The following is a 25,559-nucleotide window of genomic DNA, read 5'->3' on the forward strand; positions in this document are numbered from 1 at the left end:
CTGGTGTCTTTTTGGATAAAGAGTCTCTAGAGGGGTCTGAAAAATCCCTAAATATACCAACAAAGTGTCTAAGTGTGAAACACTGACTTTTCCATCTACAGACAGACCCTGGGTTTATATGACTGGGACACAGGAAATCATCTGGTGTCATTTACAGGAACATGGGTGAGTTTGAGGGTTTGAGTCACTTTACAAAAATGAGAAAAGATTAACAGATTTGAAAAGTAGATAAAATTGTTTCAAGGAGCTTTAGAAAAAAAAGTCACTGCTCAGCTGTCGTATAGAGTTAGCTTTTGTATATTTCAGTAGTTTTTGTAGTGGCTACTTCAGTCATATATGTACATTTAATATTTTATCTTGTAGCTTTTGTACATTGCTGACATTTTTCAGTATTCTGTGACATTTTCTATATAGTCCTTTCTTGCACTAATTGTTTTTGCTGCTAAATGAATTTTCATTATTCCTGTGACTGTGATAATAAAGATCTATTCAATTGGTCAATCTATGTAACAACACAAAGCTAATTTGGCGTCGGTGTTGGGGTCAAAGTGAGAGGTTGAGTGAGATGGCTGGACATGTGCAGAGGAGGGATAGTAAATATGAAGGATGATGAAGATGTTCTCTATCGACAGGAGGCAAAGAGGAGGTTTATGGATGTGGTGAAGGAGGACATGAAGGGACTGTGGCAACCCGAAAAATGGATCAGCCCAAAGTAACAGCAGTAGTTTAAGATTCACTCATTCCACCAGAGGGCAGCATTTCACCAGCAGTCTTAGGCGTTTGTCTTCACTGTTCATCTGTAGAAACTCTAGAGCAGGGATCACCTACCCCAGGGGTCAGCAACCCTGGTCCTACAGAGCCACTATCCTGCATGTTTTAGATGTATCCCGCTTCCAACACACCTGATTCAAACGATAAGCCTATCATCACGCTCTGCAGAAGTCCGGTAATGACCATCAGGTGTGTTGGAAGAAGGAAACATCTAAAACATGCAGGATAGTGGCTCTGTAGGACCAGGGTTGCCGACCCCTGACCTACCCTGATCCTTGAAATCTACTATCCTGCATGTTTTAGATGGATCCCTCTTCCAACACACCTGATTCAAATGATAAGCCTATCATTAGGCTCTGCAGAAGCCTGATAAGGATCGTCAGGTGTGTTGGAAGAGGGAAACATCTAAAACATGCAGGATAGTGGCTCTCTAAGACCAGAGTGGGTCACTTCTGACGTAGAGAATATTTCTACCACTTCTACTTCCACTGGCTGAAGAGCTGAAGCCCTGAAACTTTCATCAAAACCACCTAGCTGCTTTAAAAAAACGGTTATTGTGCATTTTAATGTTAGTTTCTAATCAAATTAACTCCAAACTCGACTGTTGATGCTGTGAACTGGCAGTTACTGAGTTCTGTAGGATTACTGGATTTGTCAAAGGAATCTGGGGGTTTGGAGAGACAAATAAATGTTAATCAGCAAGAAAACAGCTGCAGCAAAGCCAGAGTTTTAGTACAGACACCAAAGGGTTAAACTTTGTTGTACTTTTTTTGTCTGACATGGTGCAGGTGTAGTTGTGTTCATACACACAGATGTTACACTTGGGTGTAACTATGAGTATACAGTGTTTAACTGGAGGAAAGGATACAGAAGAGACAAAGACATGAATGTAAAAAGACCAAACTATCATTCATTAACTAAACTCTAAACCAGGGGTGTCTAATCATGGTCCGCGAGGGCCGGTATCCTGCATGTTTCAGATGTTTCCCTCTTCCAGCACACCTGATTCAAATGATAAGCCTATCATCAAGCTCTGCAGAAGCCTGATAAGGACCGTCAGGTGTGCTGGAAGAGGGAAACATCTAAAACATGCAGGATAGTAGCCCTCGGGGACCAGGAGTGGACACCCCTGCTCTAAACTGTGGTCTTTTCTGAGATGCATTTTCAGCCCAAAATGTCACACATATAACTCTGCTTCTGTTCAGTCTCTGACCATCAAACAATATATAGTGTTCACTAACTGTCAGTGGAAGTTCTGTGCATCAGCACCAGTTGGAATGAGATGAATGTTACATTACATTCTGAAGGTCAATAGTTTGTTTCAAGATGTAGCACAGGGGTGTCCAGTCCTGGTCCTGGAGAGCCACTATCCTGCATGTTTTAGATGGATCCCTCTTCCAGCACACCTGATTCAAATGATGAGTCTATCATCAAGCTCTGCAGAAGTCTAATAAGGACCGTCAGGTGTGTTGAAGAGGGAAACATCTAAAACATACAGGACAGTGGTTCTCCAGGACCAGGGTTGGCCACCTCTGATGTAGCATTTTAAAAGAAGATGCTAACTATAACTGTGGTTCGTGCATTGGTAAGCTAGCAGTATTAGCTCATACTACACTTATACTGTATAGTGCTGCCACTAATGACTAATTTTCTGATGATTAATATTTTTCGACTAATTTTTCAATGAGTCGACAAATCTAAATAATTTTTTAAAAATTGAAGTGTTTGTTATTTTGTGTCCAATTTATTTTTAATACAATGGAAAGGGATGAACAGGTGCACACAGATCCGCAGACCTGGGAGGGGGGGTTATCAGATGCTTATAAGACAGGGGACTCTCTCTCTCTCTCTGAGGTAGTGCAGGTGCCAATGCCGGCATGATTCCCAGGTGCCGCAGCCAAAAACAAATAAGTGGTCAACAGTAAAACCAGTCATCGACTAAAAAAATTGTTGACCAATTTTCATGGTCAATTACTGTATGTTGACTAATTGCGGCAGCACTAATACTGTATGTTGATGTATCTATGACACCAACCTGAACAGTAACGTTGCTTCTTGTCATTAAGGGCAGACCGGACATGTACAGTGAGTGTCTGTGCCTCTAGAGGTGCAAAGCTGAAGCTGAATTAGCATGAAAACTGCAGTGAATATCGCTAATGACGTTCATTTTGTCTTCTGTTTATGTATTTATACTTCTTTTTTCTTTTGTTCAGACAAGTTATAGTTATTTAGATGTTACCTACTTGACAGTTTCGACTGTGACTCCAGTCTTCCTCAGAAGACACCTGGGAGTCCCTCCTCCAGAGACCATCCAAGGTGGAGGAGGCGCGGTCGGCTCGACGGGCTCTGATTGGTCCGTTGAGCCGACCAGCTGATAAATGACACGTCAGCAGCATGTCGGATGATGCTTCTGAGGAAGACTGGAGTCACAGTCAAAACTGTCAAGCAGGTAACATCTAAAAACCTATACCTTGTCTGAACAAAAGAAAAAAGAGAAGTATAATTGCAGTGAATATCTCTGCAAAGCATAAGAAAAACTTTGACATCTTTGACATTACACCAAATCAGCTGCATCTTTACACTCTGATGATGCATTTAGTTACTTTATTAATCCATGATAGTAGAAATATTACAAATTATACCTTTAAACTATCAAAGAGCATCTAAGAGAATTGACAAATCGCCAGGTTATGTTTACTGGAATGTAAATATACAAGTAACAAGAATAACCTATTATATGTACATTAAACCGTGTTAGTTAACAAGTTTGTAAAATATCTAGGAATCACAGGTTTAAGACAGACAGTACTGGCATCAGCAGTGGTTAAAGCTCCAGGAACAGTGAAAGGGTGTTACAAAACATGTGTCTAAAGGAACACCTTCCAGATCCAACATGGATCTCACACTAAACATAAACCAAAGGGTTGTTGTTTTTTTACAGCAAACAGTCTGCATGAGTGGTGTTTTTAAAGGTGATCTTTCAGGAACTCTGTCATGTAACTGGCCAGGGCTTCAGTGTCCTCCAGTGTCACAGCGTTGTAGAGGGATGCACGGATTCCCCCCACTGACCTGCAGGGGGAGACGAATCACAGCTGAAACAGTAACACCACAGACAACCTCACACAAAAACATAACTGACTTCCAACAAAAGTCAGGGGCGAGTATTCCAACCAACTCTAACCTGTGTCCTTTGAGTGAAATCATTCCACGTTTGGACGCCCCATCTAGAAACTCCTTTTCCAAGGCCTCGTCCCCTTCTTTCTTTCCTAGACGAAACGGTATGTTCATGCGGCTTCGGCACGCTGTGTCCACGGGACACCTGGACCAACAGAGCCAGCAGAGATGATCAGACCACTTATATACTCTACATGTCACAGAGTTAACAGTTCATCTATATGTCTGTATTTATAAAAAAAAAATATGGAAATCAGTCAAATAAAAACAGATGCGAACAGTGTTGGAGCGAGGATCGTCTTATGTCTTGATAGACAGCCAATCAGATCCTCCGGCTCAGCGCTGGTGAAATTTTTTGGGGTCTACCACTTGACTTTTTGTTCCATAACCCTCAGGATCTTTTCAGAAATTCAAAATGACTGTTTTACTGCGTCCAACCTCAGCAGCGATGCATTGCCAGAGGCCTTTTTTATGCAGCTCAACAATCTGACCATGTTCAAAGAGAGAAAGCTTTTTTGCCTTTGGCATCAGGAGGTCATGACAGTGTGAATGTCTGACAGAAAATAACTTTAAAAGCCAAAATCTGGGCAAAAATGTGGATTCAAAGGCTGTGCTCTTAAACCTTTGATGGGCTGATGAACAGCCTATTTCAGTTTAATTATTTTTAATAAATTGCTTATTGCAAATTTGTTTTTGTCTCACTCCCATTTCTTCTTTTTGCATTTTGAAACTCTACTTAGAACCTTTTTAAGATCCAACAGTGCAAAATATAAATTCTTGCAATTTGTTTTATTGAATCAAATCTAATCTAGGGATGTAAACAATTAATCGACTAACAATTAATTGTCAATAAGAATTTGCTCGATTAAATTATTAATTGTTGGTCAATTGCCCTTTTCCACCTGTCCACACCTGTCCACTCCTGTCCGAAGGCTGCCGGTTTGTCCGCGGCTGGGATAGCCGGTCATTGAATCGGATCATGGCGTTGATGAGTTAGAATGTTTTTATGGACATGGTGGAGCCAAGCACAGGCTGACCTGTCTTTTTGTGGGAGCGGTACACCCCTGAATAAATACGTGCACAAATGCGTGGTCGGTATCGGAGCGTTTTCCCTGGAGGTTGGTGTAGTCCACGGTCAGTGAGACAGAAGTTGAAAAAATCCTCCAGGCTCCTGATCCGGGCCACAGGTATGTCGAGCATTTGCAAAGCTTCGGGAGGTGGGGAAAAGATAAATGAGTGAAAGTTTCGCTTTCACTTCTGCAGGGGCACGGACTGCACCGTACCCCCATAGTATTAGAAGTAGCACGGAAAGTGATGCATGCACACGGTTACCAACCAACACGCACGCATCCCCCGGCCGTACTGTGCACGTGCGAGTCTTCAACGAAATGCACGAGCATGCACCCAACCACCCACTGGTCAAACGCACGTGCGTGCATCCCCCATTACACACCGCCACATCAACAGATGAATTCCACAGGAAACACTGACTGTATCCAATGGTTCAAAAAGTCAGTCATTAAGGAATATGACATGCTTTTTTCATGAAGTGTATAAATAATATTTAGCTTTTATTCTTATAGACCATATTGAAAAAGAAATTCAGGTTCTCGGGAAAATCGCTTCTTATCAATTAATCATTAATCGATCGATAAGGGCAACCAACTAGTGATTTATGAATTAATCAATATTTTGCATCCCTAATCTAAACTAATCTAATCTAAATAAAACAGGCTGAAACATATTACTTTGTCCATTACAGTGATAATGTGATGATGCTTTAAACTGTCCTACAAAGTTCCTAGACATATATTCATAGATCCACTGCTGGGATTTTCTGATACTTACACATAGAAACCATTTGAGCTGTTGATAATGTCATAAATAAGAGACGACTTCTGCTTGTTGAGAGCCTCCATGGCAGCACTGCCGCCGTTGTTCTTGATCCACTCCAGAACCAGGCCCATAATGTAGATACTAATGAAGCAGCACAAACATAGACAGAGGACACCATGGTTCAGAATTATGGACACAGCACATCAATCAAGTAGCAAATATTACCAAAAATGTAGCCCTGAGCTATCATGGAGCTTACAGCTGTATTTCAGATTTACTGTATTTGTTTGGCCTTAATATGTAACTGAGTATAAAAGCTGTCAGACATATGCCTCATATTTTTCCCTGCAACAATAAATTATAGAAAACCAGCCAAAACAGACAAAACAATGTATGAACCTGTAATACTTCAGTTCCAACACAGATGTCTTATGGCAGAGGGCGTAATGGTACAGCAGCATGAGTTACCTCTGGGTGAAATATGAAGAGTTTTGGTACAAAGTTAAGGTTTAACTGATGTGAGGTCAGATCAGAGACATCATATCACCTGTACTGTTAGTTCAGGTTCCACATTCAGCCCAGTTTGATCTACAGTGGATTAGACCAAATAAATAATAACATAATAACCTATAAATAATGACAACTCCAAACTATTCTCTGTGTTTTAGAGTAAAGAATATCAATAACCATGAACAACATGTTATTTCTTAAGAAAAATAAGTGGAATTTGACAAATATTCTGCTTCAGTTTATCATTTACACATGTTCATTAGATCTTACAGTTCTCAGAGGATCTACAAATATACAAAACATTTAATAACAGGCAGAATATTGGTACAATGACACTGACTTCTCTTAAGACGTTTCAGGTTATTCATATTTGTTCAGTTTATTCACATTTTTGTGAAAGGATAGTTTGTAAACGTAAACATTTTCATGTCATTTTACTTTTTTACACTAAAACAAAGAGAAAAAAAATTTGTTGTCATTATTTATGGGTCATTCTGTTATTATTTTACTGGTCTGATCCACTTTAGATCATATTGGTCTGAATGTGGAACCTGAACTAAAACGATTTTAACATCATTGATTGTTAACCCTTTCATGCATAGTGGTCACTACAGTGGACAGTTATTCTACAGTTGTTCTCTTGTACATTCATGGGTTTTGTTGTTTTAGTTCAACACAGTGGACGCTTATGCGCCATCACATACACTGCAATTCATGCCATTACTGTAACTTTGCTGTTCTAGATAAACCTGATCTGCACTAACATGTTTGAGTGTAAATCAATTGCTAATTGTTATTAACAGTTTTCTTAAACGAAAAGGTTTTTTTTTAAAAATATATTATCTCCATAAAGTGAGAAATAACTAGTATTACAGTATGATAAAATGTAAGAAAACATCAGATTAGCTGCATGAAATTTTCACACAGCATATCACTTTCTGATATTGCGTTTTAAATACATGTTTCTTTGCTTTATAAATCAAACACATAATGTCCAGCTGAGTAGACATTTTTGTAATTGCATGAAAAATAGATCCATTTAAAAAAAAAAAATCAATTGCATTGTTTTTTCATGCTTAAAGACGAATAAAAACACTCAGGAAAAAAACATCTTAACTAAGGTTCTTATAATTCATGCATGAAAGCGTTAATATCTTCAGTGTAATTTTTGAACTTCACAAATTCATCTTATGGGCCGGACTGGACCCTGTGGTGGGCCGGTTTTGGCCCGCAGGCTGTATGTTTGACACCCCAGAGTTAAGTGATTAATAACAGTAGAAGCGTCCTTGTACCTGAAACATGGTGGCGTGTTGTACAGCGAGTTCATTTCAGCTTGCACCTTGTAGTCCAGGACGATGGGACACTCTTTGAGGGCGTGTCCTAACAAGTCCTCTCGCACAATGACCACGGTCACTCCGGCACAACCCACATTTTTTTGAGCTCCGGCAAAAATCAGTCCAAACTACAGATGAAAAACAGATAAATGTCCACTGATTAGCTTTTCAGGATTAAACTTATGGCTCCATGTGTCAGTGACAGCTCCTGGTCTTTAAAACAGGGGGAGCTCACCTGACGGCTCCATCATAAAACTTGTATTAAAGCAAAGCAATTAAAAATACAAGGAATGCTTAACTGAGACTAGGGATGCACCGATACCACTTTTTTCCAGACTGAGTATGAGTACGAGTACTTACATTTGAGTACTTGCCGATACCGAGCACCGATACGAGTGCTTAATAATCCCATTCCAGTTCTTAGTTCCTTTTGTAAATGTGCTTTATTGTCGTTGTCATTAGTCTGACTGGAACAAAGTGCTGCTACTGACATTTAATGTGTTGGAATGAGCGTTTGTCAAATAATCCACCAGGGGGCGCCACTCTGAATTAACCATACTGGACAAATACCACGAAGAAGAGTGAAGTTTTTGAAGAAGAAGAAGAAGAAAGTCAGTAATAACAAACATGGAGACGACAGAGGTAACACTAATGTGATACTAATGTTGCAGTGTTTTCACTGGTAAGGTTTAACAGTTTAGCTTCAGCAGGAAGAGAAAAGAGAAATGAGCGATAAGTTTGGGTTTCACTTCTGTTGGCGGCGGTCCGCACTGCTCCGTACTCCCGCTGGTTTTTTCATTCTGTTTACGCATCTGTGAGCACCTGGTAAACGGATGGAATGTACGCAGAGCACGGACAGAACGCTGCGTCTGTATCTGTCTGTGTCTATAACGTTACTGTCAGTCAGCGTTACTTTTATCACCGTCATTTATTTTGAAAAATCTCCACACTCTTCACACTCCCCACACATTATTCCTCCTCCTCGTACCTGCTGCACTGAACTGTGAATGTCAAACGGCCGTAAGTGGTATTGGAGCATTTGTATCGGATTACTTTTACGAGTACGAGTACACACACTGAGTATCGGAGCCGATGCCGACACTCGTATCGGTATCGGTGCATCCCTGAGACTGTTGTGCTTCCTCTATACAATAAAACCACAGCAACACACACTTGTAGGTGCATGACTGGACCCTTTTTCTCTTCAGCTGATGTAGTCACAGCATTCTGTAACTCAGCTGTAAGTGACGTACCATCGTTGTTTCCAGGCGGTCAGCACCAGTTAACCAGTGCCAGTCAGTGACACAGACTGAGTTAAAGTACGTGTTGGTGTTTGTTGTTTGTTCAGTCAAAACCTTTCCATTCCACCATTGTCCTAGAGATCCAGCACTGGGGGATAATGTGTCATCTTAGACTGGTGTCTGCTGCACGGGGTCAGTGACCAGTCCATCTGAGCCCAGGTAATGGGACAATACAACCAGTCTGGGTCAGTACTGGTACTGGAACAGCCAGTGAAGAAGGAAACATGTGTCTGACCAGGTTTGACTGACGGAGCAGTGACTTAGTACTCAACAATGAGATATAATGGAAGTTACAGACGAAACTGCTAGGATTATACAGGATCTATGAAATGGAAACCAATGAACATTCACAACAGGTAGTTTAATTTTACTGAATATAACAACTTGTTTTGCACCTTACAGTTCTATTTTAGCACATTACACTGCAAAATCAAAATCTCACCAAGTGTATTTTTTTCATTTCTAGTAAAAATATCTCATCACACTTAAAATAAGACATAATCCCCTAAAGAGTAACTTTTCAGTTAGATATAAGAACTTATTTTTAGACAATAGATCTGGAAAATCTTATTTCAAGAAATTTTATCAAGATAATTTTCACTTGTTCCATTGGCAGTTTTTTTTTTTTTTTTGCTTATTTCAAGATTTTTTTGCTTGATTCAAAAAAAAAAATCTGGTAAGATTTCTTGAAATAAGATTTTCAAGATCTATTGTCTAAAAATAAGTTATTATATCTCACTGAAAAGTTACTCTTTGGGTGATTATGTCTTATTTTAAGTGTGATGAGACATTTTGACTAGAAATGAGAAAAATACACTTGGTAAGATTTTGATTTTGGCAGTGTACAGTTATCATCCAGATTCTACCCAGATTTTTTTTATACTTCTAATTTGTTATGTATAGTGTTTGCTCTTGTGTTGTATTTCTTTTTTTACTGGTGTTTGCTGTGGTCTTCTATGTTCTAATTTTATTGTATGTGTCATTTTGCCACTACACTGTAATTTCCCAGTTTGGAAATAAATAAAGTACATCTATCTCTTACTTTATAGTGTATTTCTACACATGTTGGTGTAGATACGGATCATCTCGAAAACCAAATTCCTAAAATTTTAAGACAGCCAAGTCTGATGTTAAAGCTGACCTAAATATTTAGGAAAGAGGTCTGACCTTGGACACATCCACCGGTCGGGACAGGAAATTAGAGGACATGTCGCTGACCAGGACCACCCCGTTTGTTTCAGGGGTGAAGTTGTATTCGACGCCGTGAACGGTCTCGTTGCAGCAGTAGTAGACGTAGGAGGCGGAGGGGTTCAGAGTCCAGCTGCTGGGCTCTGGGATTTCTGCAGGAAAACAGAGACACGTTCAGAACTGTTCACAATATGAAGGTGATGCTGTGGTAGGGCTCATCTCAGGAGGGGATGAGTCCGCATACCGGGACGAGGTGGAACGGCTGTTGGTGCAGTGCAAGGACAACAACCTGATCCTGAACACCACCAAAACGAAGGAGATGGTCTTAGACTTCAGGAGGAGAAAAACAGACATTCAGCTCCTGTTTATTGGTGGGGAGTGTTACAGCTACTCTTGCATTCAAAAAGAAAAAGGGTAAAAAATAAAAATTGCAGAGTAGTCTGAGGAGGAGGTCTCTGACTCACAAAATTCCTTAATAAGCACTCGCGGAGATGTTTCTATATTCAAAAAATGATCAAAATTTATTTTCACCACCAAAAATATTCTCCGTGGTTGACTTCAACTTCACAATAATCAAACAAAAAACTCCTTGAGCAGATATAGCGTATTTAGTGGTAGATAAACTGTCTCACTCCTCACTCCTTCCTCATGACAGTCAGACAAAAGGCCTGAACCAGCTGTCCTCTCTCCCTAATCACAGGAGGAGGACGGTCCGATCAGGAGGAGGGCATGAGCAGCTGAAAACAACATGAAATCAATCATAATTCATTAATCAATATGACCATTGGCCTTATTTTGATTTACCATTATCCAAAATATTAATAAATAATATAAATGGTTCCAACAGGGAGTGTGTGGAGAGGGTCTCCAACTTCCGATTCCTGGCCGTGCACTTCGAGGATGACCCGACCTGGAGCGCCAACACCAGAGCCATCATTAAAAAGGCACAGCAGAGACTTTATTTTCTGAGGACTCTCAGGAGTAACCATCTCTCCCAGAAACTGCTCGTGTCTTTTCATCAATGTGCCATACAAAGCATCCTGATGTCCTGCACCTGTGTGTGGCATTGGAGCTGTACAGACAGGAAGGCGCTCCAAAGGGTCATCACTATGGCCCAGAAGACCACCGGCTGCCCCCTTCCTTCCCTGGAGGACCTCTACAGTTCCCACTGTCTCAGGAGGGCACGGAATATCATCAGAGATGCAACCCACCCTGGCTTTCCACTTTTTGAACTTTTTCCCCCTGGCAGACGTTTCCAGACACTAAAGGCCGGCACAAACTAAAAAACAGTTTTGATCCCAGGGCCATAACTGCACAGAATACTGCTGGACATTAACTAATTGTGTGGAATGCTGAATGTTGTCCAGAGTATATGATGATGTTTTATGTGTCTTTTGTACTTCTAGTAACACTCTTTTTTTATGCTGCTTTTTAGCTTACCGACTGACCGCCTGTAAGCCATTGTCGTCATGCATCGTCTGTTGTCCGTTACAAAAATTTCAATTGTCTTCTTCTCCAAAACTACAATTCTGACTGACTTCAAACTTGGTATACAGCTTCTTAATGATGATGTCAACAAAAGTTAGTGAAATTATTTGGATCCGGATCTGATTCTGGATTTGATGCGACTTTGAAAAATTTCCCCATTATAAGAGATAGGAAGTGGATGGATGCAATAACTCAGTAAATATAAATGATATCAAGTGTAAATTTCTACAGTCCAGCCCTGATGGGGAGATGACCAAAACATAATGTCCACATGCTGATCAGGATCTTCTTCTGGATCCGGGAACTTATGGAAAATTTAACATGGGCTCTTATGGGGAAAAATTTCAATCGTCTTTTTCTCCGAAACTCCTGTTCTGATTGATTTCAAACTTGGTATACAGCTTCTGTATGATGATGTCAACACAAGGTATTGAAATTATTTCGATCCAGATCTGATTCTGGATTTCGTGCCACTTTGAAAATTTTCCCATTATAACAGATAGGAAGTGGACTGATCCAATAAATCAGTAAGTATCAATGATATCAAGTTGGAATTTGAATTTTTTACAGATCTGATTGGAATATGACCAAAACTTGGGCTATTTCTGTAATATAATAAATACGCATAACTGGGTGATAATAAATGGCATCTGGATACATTTCCCAAAGCTTTTAATTTGGCCGGTAAGCTACAGGACCATTGGTCCTATTTTTTCAGTTGGTTCCCATTTTATCTCCTCACTGTATTTTAAGAACAGAAAAAGACCATCGATCTCTAAGAATAAATTAACTGTGCATCAAACTTACAGAAACCTTGTAGATATGTACAGTATAGACATTATAAAATATAGAAGTTTATGCAAGGGTTAATACATTTAAAACTAGAACTATGACTATAAGGGATTTGAGCTGTAACACTCAGCTTATGATCACAAACTGTTAAGTTTGTGTTTAAGTTTGCTGATGTTTGCTAATTCCATTTCATCTGGCATCTGGATACATTTCCCAAAGCTTTTAATTTGGCCGGTAAGCTAGAGGGGCATTGGTCCTATTTTTAGATATTTATGCCGTCAGAGTTTTCCTTTTATATTTTAGTTTTTATACTCTTTTATATACATTATTTATACTTTTTTTTATGGCAGCTAGGACAATTGCACTTTGTAACTTCGTTGTACCTATACAATGACAATAAAGACATTCTATTCTATTCATTACTATGGATGTGAAAGGAGACAGACCTCGCATTTTCTGTGCAAACAGCCAGTTGTGGTTATTTTAACCCTTAAAGACCCAAAAGCATCAACTGATCTCAAATGTTAAAGGAGTGATACAGATTTGCTTTTCTTATTTGTCAGACAGATAGAAAAAGAGTTAATTCTTTTACCTTGAGAATTAACTCTTTTCCATCTGTCTGACAAATAAGAAAAGGAAATCTGCATAAGTTCTAGCAGACAGTATGAACCTAACTGGACTGTTAAAAGAGTGATATTTTGCTTTTTTAAAAAAATGGAATTATGCATTTTAAAACCTTTCCCTCTGGTCTACATAAACTGTAAATGCTCTGCTTAGGTCTGAATTCTTCATTAATTCAACTCCACAGGTCCATCTTCAACCCTATTTCCGACTAATGACACCAGAAAGGTGGTTTTGAGCGCTGGCCCTTTAAAGGCAAATGAGCCACTTCAGGCCCCGCCCCCTCCAGGTTGTTGACTGTGCTGCTCTGTCCTGTTCAGCCACTTGTGTTCAGTAATACAACCAACAACTGAACATTTTAGGCAATCGGCTCAAAGTTTGAACATAATTTCAGTATGGGCTATAACCGCTGCAGCTGATAAACAATTATGTTGTACTCGGAGAAATGTTCGTCTGAAGTCTTGACCTTATATGTGCAAATGTCCTGATGTAACTAGTTATAAGACATAACAAATTAAGCAGGAATTCAAACAGGTGGTAGAAATCCCCTTGATTTTTGCCAAAATTAATATAAAGATAGCTTTGCACCACCTGGAGAGGTTAAATTCAAACTGTATGAACTATTAGGGTCCAGATACACAAATGAATGAACCAAAGACTAATAAAAGTGGGTTTAGCAAAATATGACCCCCTTAAAGAACTTTTGATCCACTAATCTTGTCAATACACATAAATAATTCAGGTAAAATGCAGTTTCTCAGTATTTCAACAGCATCAGATTTTTTTTTTTTTTCAGATATATCCATAGTCTCTGTAGTGGACATGGAAACATCATTGTCTTCTGTAACACTGGTTCATGTATTTTGACAAATGACAATGATTGTAGACACTTCTTTTTATTTCGAATTAATGATATATTTTGCTGAAAAAGTCCTTCAATTTTCTCTGTTTTGATATAATAATAATAATAATAATATAATGATTTTCAATGGAAAAAATGCTAAAAATATTACAATAAATGGTGATAAATAACTAAGTAATGGTTATATAGATAATAAGTAAAAAATAATACTAAACATGAAGTGGCAGTTGTCGCCCTCTGCCAACCACTTAAGTGTGTTTTTAGTGGAATGGAAGTTGTCACTAAACTGACATGTCAGACTCCTGAACACTGAAACATGCACGTCCACTTAGAGGCAGAAATGACATGGACAGAACAGTTGACCTTTGACCTGCTCAGTTCATCCTTGTGTCTTACAGTGGTCATCACTCAGGTGCTCCTGATACATCACATTTAACAGTAAATGACCCAAAAACCTGCTGACACAGGGAACAGGAAAGGCTTTGTACTGTGAAGACTGTCAGGAATGTTCTAGAGCTCGATGACAGAGAGAGAGAGAGACAGACAGAGAGACAGACAGAGAGAGAGAGAGAAAGAGACAGACAGAGAGACAAAGAGAGACAGACAGAGAGAGAAAGAGACACAGAGAGAGACAGAGAGAGAGAAATAGAGAGACAGACAGAGAGACAGAGAGCGAGAGACAGAGAGAGAGAAAGAGAGAGACAGACAGAGAGAGAGACAGAGAGAGCGAGAGTGAAAGAGAGAGACAGACAGAGAGAAACAGCCAGAGACAGAGAGAAAGACAGATAGGAAGAGACAGAGAGAGAAAGACAGTGAGACAGAGAGAGAGTGAAAGAGAGAGAGACACAGACAGAGAGAGAGAGACAGAGAGAAAGACAGAGAGAGTGAAAGAGAGAGAGACAGACAGAGAGAGAGAGACCGAGAGAGAGACAGAGAGAGACACACAGACAGAGACAGAGAGAGGGGGACAGAGAGAGAGAGTGAAAGAGAGAGAGACAGACAGAGAGAAACAGCCAGAGACAGACAGACACAGAGAGAGAAAGACAGATAAGGAGAGACAGAGAGAAAGACAGTGAGACAGAGAGAGAGAGAGTGAAAGAGAGAGAGAGAGACAGAGAGAGAGAGAGAGAGAGAGAGACACAGACAGAGAGAGTGAAAGAGAGAGAGAGAGAGACAGACAGAGAGAGTGAGCGAGAGAAAGGTAGATTACTGGGGGGGGGGGGTACACTTGGATGCACAGCAAACTGCACTGTTAAAAAATAACCTGCTGCACACTTTTAATCCCTCTCGGCCAAATATAGTGTAAGGTTCTGTTGAAAGTTCCTGCCCTATAATTCAGATTAGATTGTCTTTGTGTAAAACGTATAACATACATATTTATATTTGAAAGTACTCAGATACTGTAACTGCACAAGGCCATTTGACCTTGAAAAAGTAGGCCAAGGTCACCGATGTTCAACAGTCTTCTGCTCCATGCCAACATGCATCCACAGTATAAATGTGGTGCAGATATGTCAACGCATTCTTCAGATAATGTGATTATGTTGTAGAATACACAGACAGACAGACAGACAGACAGACAGACGGACAGACAGACGACCAAACGATTACAATACCCCTTCGACCTGAAGTTGGCGCAGGGGTAAAAACTAAAACTGCTGTTAACTACTTAAATAAATACCCATAACTGTTAATGCTACTAATCCAAATACAAGTACTAACAGTGGATATACTACTACTGCAACTGTTAGTACAAATAATAGAAACCTTTACCATTGAATCCTTCAGTTCCTCTTTTCTGACTCCAACAAGATCCAACTCAAACATCTGAGTCGATCGAGTCATTTTGTCTGGTAACATAGATTTGAGGAGCCTTTGTCTGTTTCTGTGCATTGTGGCGTCTTTTTGTCTATTTTTTCAGTTATATTTCACTGGATTTAGACCTTTAAGAAAACTACAACATGAGGCACTTTAATGCAGACATGGTTCAAACAGTGGGATGGACTTTTCACATATTTCCACATAAATGCAGTTACTGGTCCATATTATTGAGGACCACAGCGTATGTGCATAATGTGAACTGGCTTCTGACTGACTAAGGATTGTGTCACTTTGGTAAAAAACACAAGTTGTGTTTTGTGTTTTCATGTGGACATAGATGTGTAGTCAGATTTTTGTTTTTTTGAGAACAAAGAAGGACGAAGTATTTTAATACCTAAGTGGGAACAATACCAAAGTGTATTTAAATGAATTGAATATTTCTAATTCCATCTCAGAACACCTTCCCCAGCCTGCAGACATACTTGGATGTATAAGTTCTACTGACAGCCCCTCTGGGGTCCAACCATGTGGAACAGCAGGCTGCATTCCAGAGCCTTTCACTGCTACTGGACCCCTTTGTTCATTATATAACACTTGGATACGAGGCCAGACTTTACAGAGGGACCGCGCTAATGCAGCACGAATGACAATCACCAACTCATACAACCCACATGAAGATTCATCAACACAAAAGGTCAAACAAGACACAACTGGAGGTATAAAATCTGCACTGGCAGACTGAACTTGGAGACCAGTAGATTTACTGGTTTAGACCAGTTCTAAATGTAAAGTGTCATCAGATAACTTTGGTTATAATTTGGTATCACCAAATTATATAATTATACATGTTCCTGCACATCTACAGGGTCCAGCTGAGGTGGCTCAGGCATCTGTTTCGGATGCCTCCTGGACGCCTCCCTGGGGAGGTGTTCCAGGCATGTCCCACTGGGAGGAGGCCTCGGGGAAGACCTAGGACAAGCTGGAGAGACTACGCCTCTTGGCTGGCCTGGGAATGCCACGGGATCCCCCCAGAGGAGCTAGAGGAGGTGTCTGGGGAGAGGGAAGTCTGGGCATCCCTGCTTAGACTGCTGCCTCTGCAACTTGGCCCCAGAGAGGCAGAAGAAAATGGATGGATGGACGTGGTAAATTATAATTCTAATGATATAATTATTATAAATAAAATATGGCTTGATTTGAATTAGTCCAGGTAGGACCAGACAATCGGATCGGTTGAAGTTGAACCATAATGCAGGATGGGATGCATGGACAGTACCCGACCACAAAATCTGCATCTTAAGCATCTGTGTGAAACAACAGTGGAACCAACGAAACAAAGAGTACATATTTTAAATGATTCCAGTCAATTAATCATTTCAGCTCTAATTTTTTCCCTATAAACAAACACACACCGACTTACTTGTGTAACTATCCAACTTGGGATGGACGATGTTGACCTTGCCGTACTTCTCCGCCTCTTTGGCAGCTTTGGCCGACCATGTACCAGTCACCAGGTAATCGGCACACCTGTCCTCCTTCAGGCCAATCAGATTCAAAGGAACAGCGCTGAACTGTCCAGACCCGCCCCCCTGCAGGAACATCACCTTATAGTTGTCTGGGATATTTCTGTGGACACAGATCAGATACTGTTTACAGTCACCACCCCAGAGTTCATCACAGACAGAGGAAACAGACTAATGGAAAAGGAGCAGAAAGTTTGTATCACAGAAAGAAGATGTTTAAAAGAACACAGAGGAAAGTCTCACTGATGTTTTTTATTGATGAAACACAAACCTGCACATTTGGTTCAACTAGTCCAAAAGAATTCAGACACGGTGAGTTTTTCTTATGTGTAATGTGTTTGGTCTTGTGTTGGATTTGTTACCACACCCCCCAAAGGGGAGGCAAGGGGTGCTGTTTTTGGTTCGATTTGTTTCTTTGTTTGTTTGTGAACACTTTAGCAGTAAAACTACTGGTTGAATTCATACCAAACTGGGTTATAGATTGTACCCGAAAATAGATGTAATTACATTTTAGGAAAAGTAGGTCAAAGTTCAAATTTTTTAGGAATCTTTTGTTTCCCCATTTACTTTAATAGGCAAAATTTACCTATGTCGTCTATGCTGACTTCAGCATACACAAAGACATGATGACATCAGCTGGAGCGATGCCAAAATAAGCTACAATACGTGCGAGAAGTGGGGTGTGTTGCGCCTGGAACCACTTGTTATTCTTGAATTAGATTATTACTGCTTGTCATGCTGTAGTCCAATGTCCCAGTTTGGGATGAAGGAAGGAATGAATGAATAAAAGAAAGAAAGACAGACAGACAGACAGACAGACAGACAGACAGACAGACAGACAGACAGACAGACAGACAGACAGACAGACAGACAGACAGACAGACAGACAGACAGAAAGAAAGAAAGAAAGAAAGAAAGAAAGAAAGAAAGAAAGAAAGAAAGAAAGAAAGAAAGAAAGAAAGAAAGAAAGAAGGGGTCCATCTACAAGTCTTTTATTTCACCAATTATGTGAATAAAATGCTTCAAAAATCACATTTCCTAAACCATCCTTTGAGATTTTGCCTAAATAAAACATAAAGTAGTGACTTTTCTGGTACTGGTACTTCTATGACAAAAATAATCTATGACAAAGTGGGTAAATTCACCAAAAATAGCACACAAAGATCTACTCTTTATGCTGCTACTGATACAAATAACACTTCCTGTACATGTTTCAAATTAAAAGCCCCCTTGTTTTCTTAACAGGGCTTTTATTGTGAAATAATGTGGTGTGGAAAACTCACTGAATGAAATCAAACATAAGAAACTCTGCAAATAACTCTTCATATCTGCAAAATAATTTTACTAAGTATTTTTTTTAAGTAATCAAGTTCATTAATCTAAACTCACTTAATTACATGCTCACTTTAAAAAAGGATTTACTAGAAAATAAAAAAAGCCTTTTTTCTGGAAAATTATTCTCATTTTTTGCCTAAAAAATATCACTGACAAGCAAATAGGGGTGTGTGATATGATGATATTAGATCGTGAAGGATTAGAACGTATCTATATAATATGATGCAGTCAGAGTTGTAGAGTATTCAACGGCTCTGGATATGGTTATATGCAGACACATCGCGTCGGTTCACGTCCACGTCACATGGATTTCAAGTTGTGTTGTGATGGTTATGGCTGATAGTGACACGGACGAACTATTGGCCGTGATTGGGGGGGGGGGGGGGGGGTGATTGTCAGAGAGGAGGTGAAAGTGAAACTGACACACTTTACTATTCCTCTAACTCTCCGGGCAGCACAGATACACAGGAGCAGCGAGCGACAGAATCTCTGTGCAGCAAAAAAGTTTAAACATTGGCTACAAATTGGCCGATGTTGATTAATCGGTCGGGCTCTACCCTGTATAAAGCCTGTTTTATTTATTGCTGCTGCCTCCTGAGTCAACTGCATCGAAATTTCATTTTTGATTTAAAATCTGGAATGACAAATAAAGTCTGTCTGTGTGTATGTGTACGTCCGTGTGTATGTCTTCAGACCTGCAGAGGATTAGAAAAGGAAATGAATGAGTGCGTAAACACTTACAGCAGCTCTCGCATCAGACTCTCCGTCTTGTTCAGGATCTTGTTGAAGTCTGATGATCGGTGACTCATCTCTGGTGAAACAAACGCAGTGATTAAATGTTTCATCAAACAATGGCCTGATGTGCCTGATGAGCTGCTGATCCAAGTGCTCCTGTACAGGTAAGGTATCAGTAACTCTTACATGGCAGTAGACACAGTGGATTAAAAACATGAAATGTAGGAAAACACCTCAACAGCAAAGACTGAAGTTCTAAAGTGACTATTAAGTGTTTTTTTAAGTAAAGACAATTTTTTTGATTTGCAGAAACCAGTAAGTATAAAACAGGAGCCAAACACTGTTCAAAATGGGTGCTTTTATGAAACTGGGTACATTTTGGTACCTGGCACTTTGCCAGCTTTTTAGACCCAATAATAAAAGAAAAATTTAGACATATTTCTTCCCAGGATGTACCTAATGATGACCTCAGATAAATGCAAAAAAATGTACTCTTGCTCTGAGCCATCACAAAATTAATGAATTTTTAATAAAATATTGGGGCCAAAAATAGGACCAAAATTGAGACATGAAAAGCTACCTAGGTGTCAGTGCATTTGATCTGGAAAACATGGCTGTAAATGGTTTTTTACACTGCTATAAATAAAGACACTGTGTTAAAATTGATGATCCTAGTGTTTTTTCTAATCCAGACATTTGGGCTTTTCATGAATCTCAGTCTCATTCCAGGTTTTGTATGTAATTCATTGTGTCCACTTGCGTTACATACAGAACCTGCCCAGTTAAACACATATAAATCGCAAATGATTTTGCAACAGCGGTCATTTTTGTGAAACACTCTGCCTTGCATAATTAGTTCAATTCCCAAAATGTACCTGTGAGAGAATTAAGAGATATTCAAAAAAACAGTAGCACGTAATTTTCGTGTCCTTTTGACTGTGTTACATGTGGATTTTTGTATTAAATATAATATAAAAATGTGTTTTATCTGAAAAAACAGTTTCTCTTTTATCTCAGTAAGTATTTATTTTTAAAATAGACCCAAAGTGCTTCCAAACTTGCTTCATAACATTAGTCTACATCTGGTTTGAATTTTATGCCCTCATGTCCTGTTTTTAGGACCACTTTCATAGAAGCACCCATATTCCTTAAGACGACGGCACGGAACAGTCAAAGGAAACAAAACAGTAGAGTTCCTGGCAGTACCACACAGACTGTTTCAATGGATCAAATGGAGCAAAAGAAAACAGAGAGGCTGCCTGACTTAAAGCTTGTTGGGAAAAAAGGATCTCAGCTCCACAATGAAGTCAGTGCACAAACACCTAAACAGTTGTAATGCCACTGGGGTTCGCTTCAAAAATCCAAGCTCCCATAGACTTACATTTAATTCCTTTTATTCCAGGACTCATTCTGGTCTAATCTGTTTTACTTTATTGTCTCTTCAAAAACTTGAATTTAAAAATAGGATTTCATAGCAAACACAAAATTTTAATTTCTACCATGTCAGGCTCCGTTGGACAACTCACTCGACTGCAGAGTTGGACTTTCTAAGTTTCCATTCGCTTTATAAAACACATTTTTCCTAACAAATCATTGATGCAAACTTAGCACTTTTGTTGCTAGATTTAGCAACTTTTCAGACAACCAGAGCAACTTTTTTCAAAAAGCACCAAGAAATGATCATGCATCACCCACTGCATACTAGAAGCTCGCCATATCAGGCGCCTGGGGAGCAAAGGGAGGTTAAGTGCCTTGCTCAAGGGCACATGAGCCAACAACCTTTTGCCAGTCCAGAGAATTGAACCAGTGACCATCAGTCACAAGCCGACTCTCCAGCCATCTAGGCCATGGCTGCCCCCCATGTAGTTTTTTTGTTTTACTGAGTCTGTATTCTAGTGCACTTCTGACCCCTTGGGCTCCCATAGTTCTTCTTATGTTCAAATATGGTCACTTCTAGCTGATACAGAAGCAATTCAATCACAAAAGACGAACCTACAAATTCTCTTTAAGGAACCTGACTATTTTGCTCAATCAACCACAGAATGGCTCTTCCTCAACAGTGTATTTTAAGTTAATACTGACTATAAAGTGTTTAAGAAAATGTCTGTGTAGGTGTTCATTTGCCCAGGTCATTGTTTTTAAGAAATGTAATTAATAAAAAATGTATATTTTAGGGCTGGGCAAGTTAACACGTTATTACCGCGTTAACTCATTCACTAAATAACGGCGACAATTTTTTTAATCTCCTGTTAATGCCGTTCTACCTTTCAAGCAAGTCTTAGTTCATTTATACATACGGACTCTTATTTTGAAACTCATTCTTTTATTTTGGTGCTCCACATGCCGGTGCTCTGTGTGAACTATGCACAGAGCTGAGAGGAGAAAGCAAACTTTCCGAGTAATGCTGAATCAAACTTTGTGTAACTCCTGCAGAAGCAACGCCTGTATGTATCAATCATTCTATTGTTTGCTAAATAATTTCACATGCAAATGTGCCGTTAGAAACATGTTTATGACGTTATTTTGGATGTGTTTTTTACAATGTGTTATTAACATGTTTAAGCCAATTTGTTTATGCTAGCAGTCGGAGATGGGTTACTAATTCTTCATGCAGGCTCATGTTAAGTTTATGTAAATTCATTGGTTGTGTTTAGGTATAATATGCCAGCCTATATATATTTTATACTATTCATTCTTACAACAACTGAACATAAAATACTCACAGGCCATACAAACAGAGTGACAGAAATGTGTCTGTTAGTTCCTTCTTATGTCTGAACTGACTACGGTAACACTGAAAGGACAAAACATACGTTAGTGCAACTTATTCTGACCACTTCAGGGCCCCTTTTGCTTGCTTTGAACAACTGAACATCACATATTATTGGGGTTATTAGTATTAGTACTTATTAGTGGGTTTAAGACTCCTGTCAATCACTCACAAGCAGAAATAAACTGGTGGGGGCATAAACATGGAGGAAAGTAGCAGTCTGTTCCATGGACATTGTCATTTTAAATGTCCATGGTGGGGTTGAGAAGGACACAGTTGTTTGGAAGCACTGACGTGGAATTATTTTTATCACCAGAGTACTTCAAGTCTGAAATATCACTGAAAGGCAAAACACGCTGTTGATGCCGGCACCCCCCCACCCCCATAACTATGTGATTAATTGCGATTAATCGCAGAAATCCACACGATTAATTGCGATTAAAAATTTTAATCGCTGCCCAGCACTAATATATTTGCATCCCTGTGAGTAACTAAAGGTTGCATTGTTTATTAGCCACCAAAAAGTTTAGCTGGCTAACCTCCTCAGAGAAAACGTCCTGGCTGCTGAATTAATTGAGTGCTATGGGTATCTCATAGAATGTAAAAACTTAATGGTGTTTGAGCAAAAAGGTCACATTAAAAGGTTAACTACATCATGTATAATTTTACAGCTTACGTTGGTGCACATATTAATGGGATTTCACTGTCAGTGTCATAGTATTTAGAACAAAATTAAACTGAGGTTTAAAGAGAGATTTAACAGTAATCTCTTCATTTTAAGACAGTTTTAAATGTGGTGTGTTATATCTTTGGTTACAGTTATTTAATGAGGTTTAAAAGATAATCTCTGCTGTGCAACCTCACAGAAATAATGCCACTTGTGTGTCTCCTGTGCTTTAGTTTCACTTACCCAGAACACTGATGCCAGTGGTGCTGTAGCTGAGGAGCTCCTTTTGTGCTTGGAGCAGCACCTGGAACAGATTGCATTACATGTACGCTATTCCAAAAGTGAATAAGAAGATGATACAATACAAGACTTGTTAAGAGGTAAATCAGCAAAATATGAAGTGTGTGTCAAGTCTGTGACCTTAAGGACAGTTTGACAAGGACAAAAACACATCTGTCTGTTGCAACATGAGGTCGTTTAGTGTAAAAGCAATGCAAGAAATAATCATTAAAGTCACACATTTTCTCCAGTACCTTTAATACATACATAAATATGATGCAGAGCATTTCCAGTAGTGTGTGCGTTCTGCAGTCTATAATTTTACATCTTCAGAACTTAATACTTAAATTAAAAAGTAGTAAGATGGGTGATTTTACTGTTTTTAGGACCATTTAGATCAGGGGTGTCAAACATGCGGCCTGGGGGCCAAAAGCAGCCAGCCAAAGGTTCCAATCTGGCCCATAGGATGAATTTGCAAAGTACAAAAATTCCACAGTCAAAGCTGTTGAACTCATTTTAGTTCAGGTTCCACATACAGACCAATAATACCATAATAATTTACAAAAAATAAGGACCACATTTTTTCTTTTCAGTTTGATGTGAAAAAAATGTTACCTAATATTATTATGCCTACGAATAATGACAACTTCAAAGTTTTGATTGGTTTTAGTGCAAAAAATAACATTAAATTATGAAAATATTTACATTTACAAACTATCCTGTAACAATAAAATGTGAATAACCTGAACAAATATGAACAACCTGAAATGTCTAAAGAAAATTAAGCACAATTTTAACAATTTTCTGCCTGTTGCTAAGTGTTCAGTGTCTTTGTAGATCTGTTCCATAATGCACATGTAGAAATGATAAGTTGAGGCATAATATTGTTAAAATTGCACTTATTTTTCATGAGAAATTTCAGTTTTTTCAGGTTATTCACATTTTTTTTGTTTGGATAGTTTATAAAAGTAAGTATTTTCATAATTTATTTGAGTTTCTTTGCACTAAAACAAAGACAAATATTTGGAGTTTTCAATATTTATAGGTTATTATGCTATTATTTTACTGGTGCGGCCCACTGGAGATCAAATTGGGCTGAATGTGGCCCCTGAAGGAAAATGAGTTTGAGCCTCCTGATTTAAATAGACCAGATGAAAATAGACAGACTGTAGTGAGAGCTATGAGTTAGTGCACAGGTGTCAAACATGCGGCCCGGGGGCCAAATCCGGCCCGCCAAAGGGTCCAATCTGGCCCGTAGGATGAATTTGTGAAATGCAAAAATTACACTGAAGAAATTATCAATCAATGGTGTAAAAACCATTTTAATTCAGGTTCCACATACAGACTAATAAGATGATAATTGGGTCAGAGCAGTAAAATATTGTCATAATAACCTATAAATAATGACAACTGCAGATTTTATCTTAAAAAAGTAAAATTACATGAAAATGTTTATATTTACAAACTATCCTTTTACAAAACGTGAGTAGCATGAATATGAACATCCTGAAATGTCTTACATGAAGTAAATGCAATTTTACCAATATTCTGCCTGTTACTACATGTTTTGTGTGTTTGTAATTGTCATGTAAGTTGTAATGCACATGTGTAAATTATAAATTGATAAACCGAGCCGGAATAATGTTCAAATTGCACTTGTTTTTCTCAAGACATTTCAAGTTGTTCATGTTATTCAGATTTTTAAGGAAATATTGTAGATGTAAACATTACCATAGTGTGATTTTACTTTTTTCATTGTTCTTATTTTACTGTTCTGGCCCACTCGAGAACATATTGGGCTGAATGTGGCCCCTGAACTAAAATAAGTTTGACACCCCTGATTTAATTGAAGGCAGACGTGGTGTTGTGCGCCCCCTGCAGGCTGCATGTGGTGCTGCTTCTGTGCACAAAGGCGCAGGTTTCCACATGAATGAATGAGGCTGATGCAACTCAACACAGTGTTTTCAGCCATTGGAAGCTGCTGACAGAAGCCGAGCCGAAAACAGCATCAACACAGACACTGTTTTCCACCGGATCTGCACAGCTCTCAGTCGTTACAAGAGAGAAATCAGACATTTTCATAAGGAATCAGAAAAATATACACTTCTGTTTTCTAAGATTATAAATAAATAAATAAATAAATAAATAAAAAGCAGAAAATCACAAAGCCTCTGGAAAATCCTGAAAGTGATCCTACTGAACACACATCTGCAGAATATTCTATCCACAAATAACAGCTGTGGATAAAAGAGCAATTTAACATCCCAGTGATGCGTTTGTAGGCTCGTCTTGCGTAGGTTTTCTCTAAAGCATCGTAAAAGCACCATGATGATCCAAACTCACCGACTGCGGCAGTTTCGCAGGCCCCGCGCCGAAATTAATGGTTTGTCTCTGCTCCATAATCTAAAACTGTTTGGAACCAAGTGATGTTGGCTTCAGTTGGACTCAGAGTGATGGTGTGTCTTCCTCTTCAGTCTGGTGTCTGTGGACTCCCACCCTCAGCGTGGACGGCTATTAAATGATGCGTTCAGGTGCTCTTTAGGAAGTCCCGCTGC

The 25,559-nt window shown here is 39.1% G+C and overlaps 1 protein-coding gene and 1 long non-coding RNA gene across 2 annotated transcripts; both read right to left on the reverse strand.

Annotated features, from left to right (window-relative positions):
* Nucleotides 1-421: 421 nt before the first annotated feature.
* LOC115425212 (uncharacterized) lies at nucleotides 422-1,683 on the reverse strand. The gene is made up of 2 exons (XR_003936205.1): nucleotides 1,229-1,683; nucleotides 422-808 (listed from the first exon to the last, which is right to left on the reverse strand). It is a non-coding gene; the product is annotated as an uncharacterized LOC115425212 (long non-coding RNA).
* A 1,677-nt stretch (nucleotides 1,684-3,360) lies between these two features.
* psat1 (phosphoserine aminotransferase 1) lies at nucleotides 3,361-25,494 on the reverse strand. The gene is made up of 9 exons (XM_030142573.1): nucleotides 25,348-25,494; nucleotides 22,969-23,029; nucleotides 19,295-19,364; nucleotides 17,116-17,321; nucleotides 10,094-10,266; nucleotides 7,584-7,753; nucleotides 5,794-5,922; nucleotides 3,953-4,090; nucleotides 3,361-3,840 (listed from the first exon to the last, which is right to left on the reverse strand). Exons 1-9 carry the CDS (start codon nucleotides 25,402-25,404, stop codon nucleotides 3,738-3,740), a joined length of 1,107 nt encoding a protein of 368 aa, XP_029998433.1. The 5' UTR covers nucleotides 25,405-25,494; the 3' UTR covers nucleotides 3,361-3,737.
* Nucleotides 25,495-25,559: the final 65 nt, after the last annotated feature.

The sequence above is a fragment of the Sphaeramia orbicularis genome, chromosome 9 (genome assembly GCF_902148855.1).
Source record: "Sphaeramia orbicularis chromosome 9, fSphaOr1.1, whole genome shotgun sequence".
Classification (NCBI taxonomy): Eukaryota; Metazoa; Chordata; class Actinopteri; order Kurtiformes; family Apogonidae; genus Sphaeramia; species Sphaeramia orbicularis.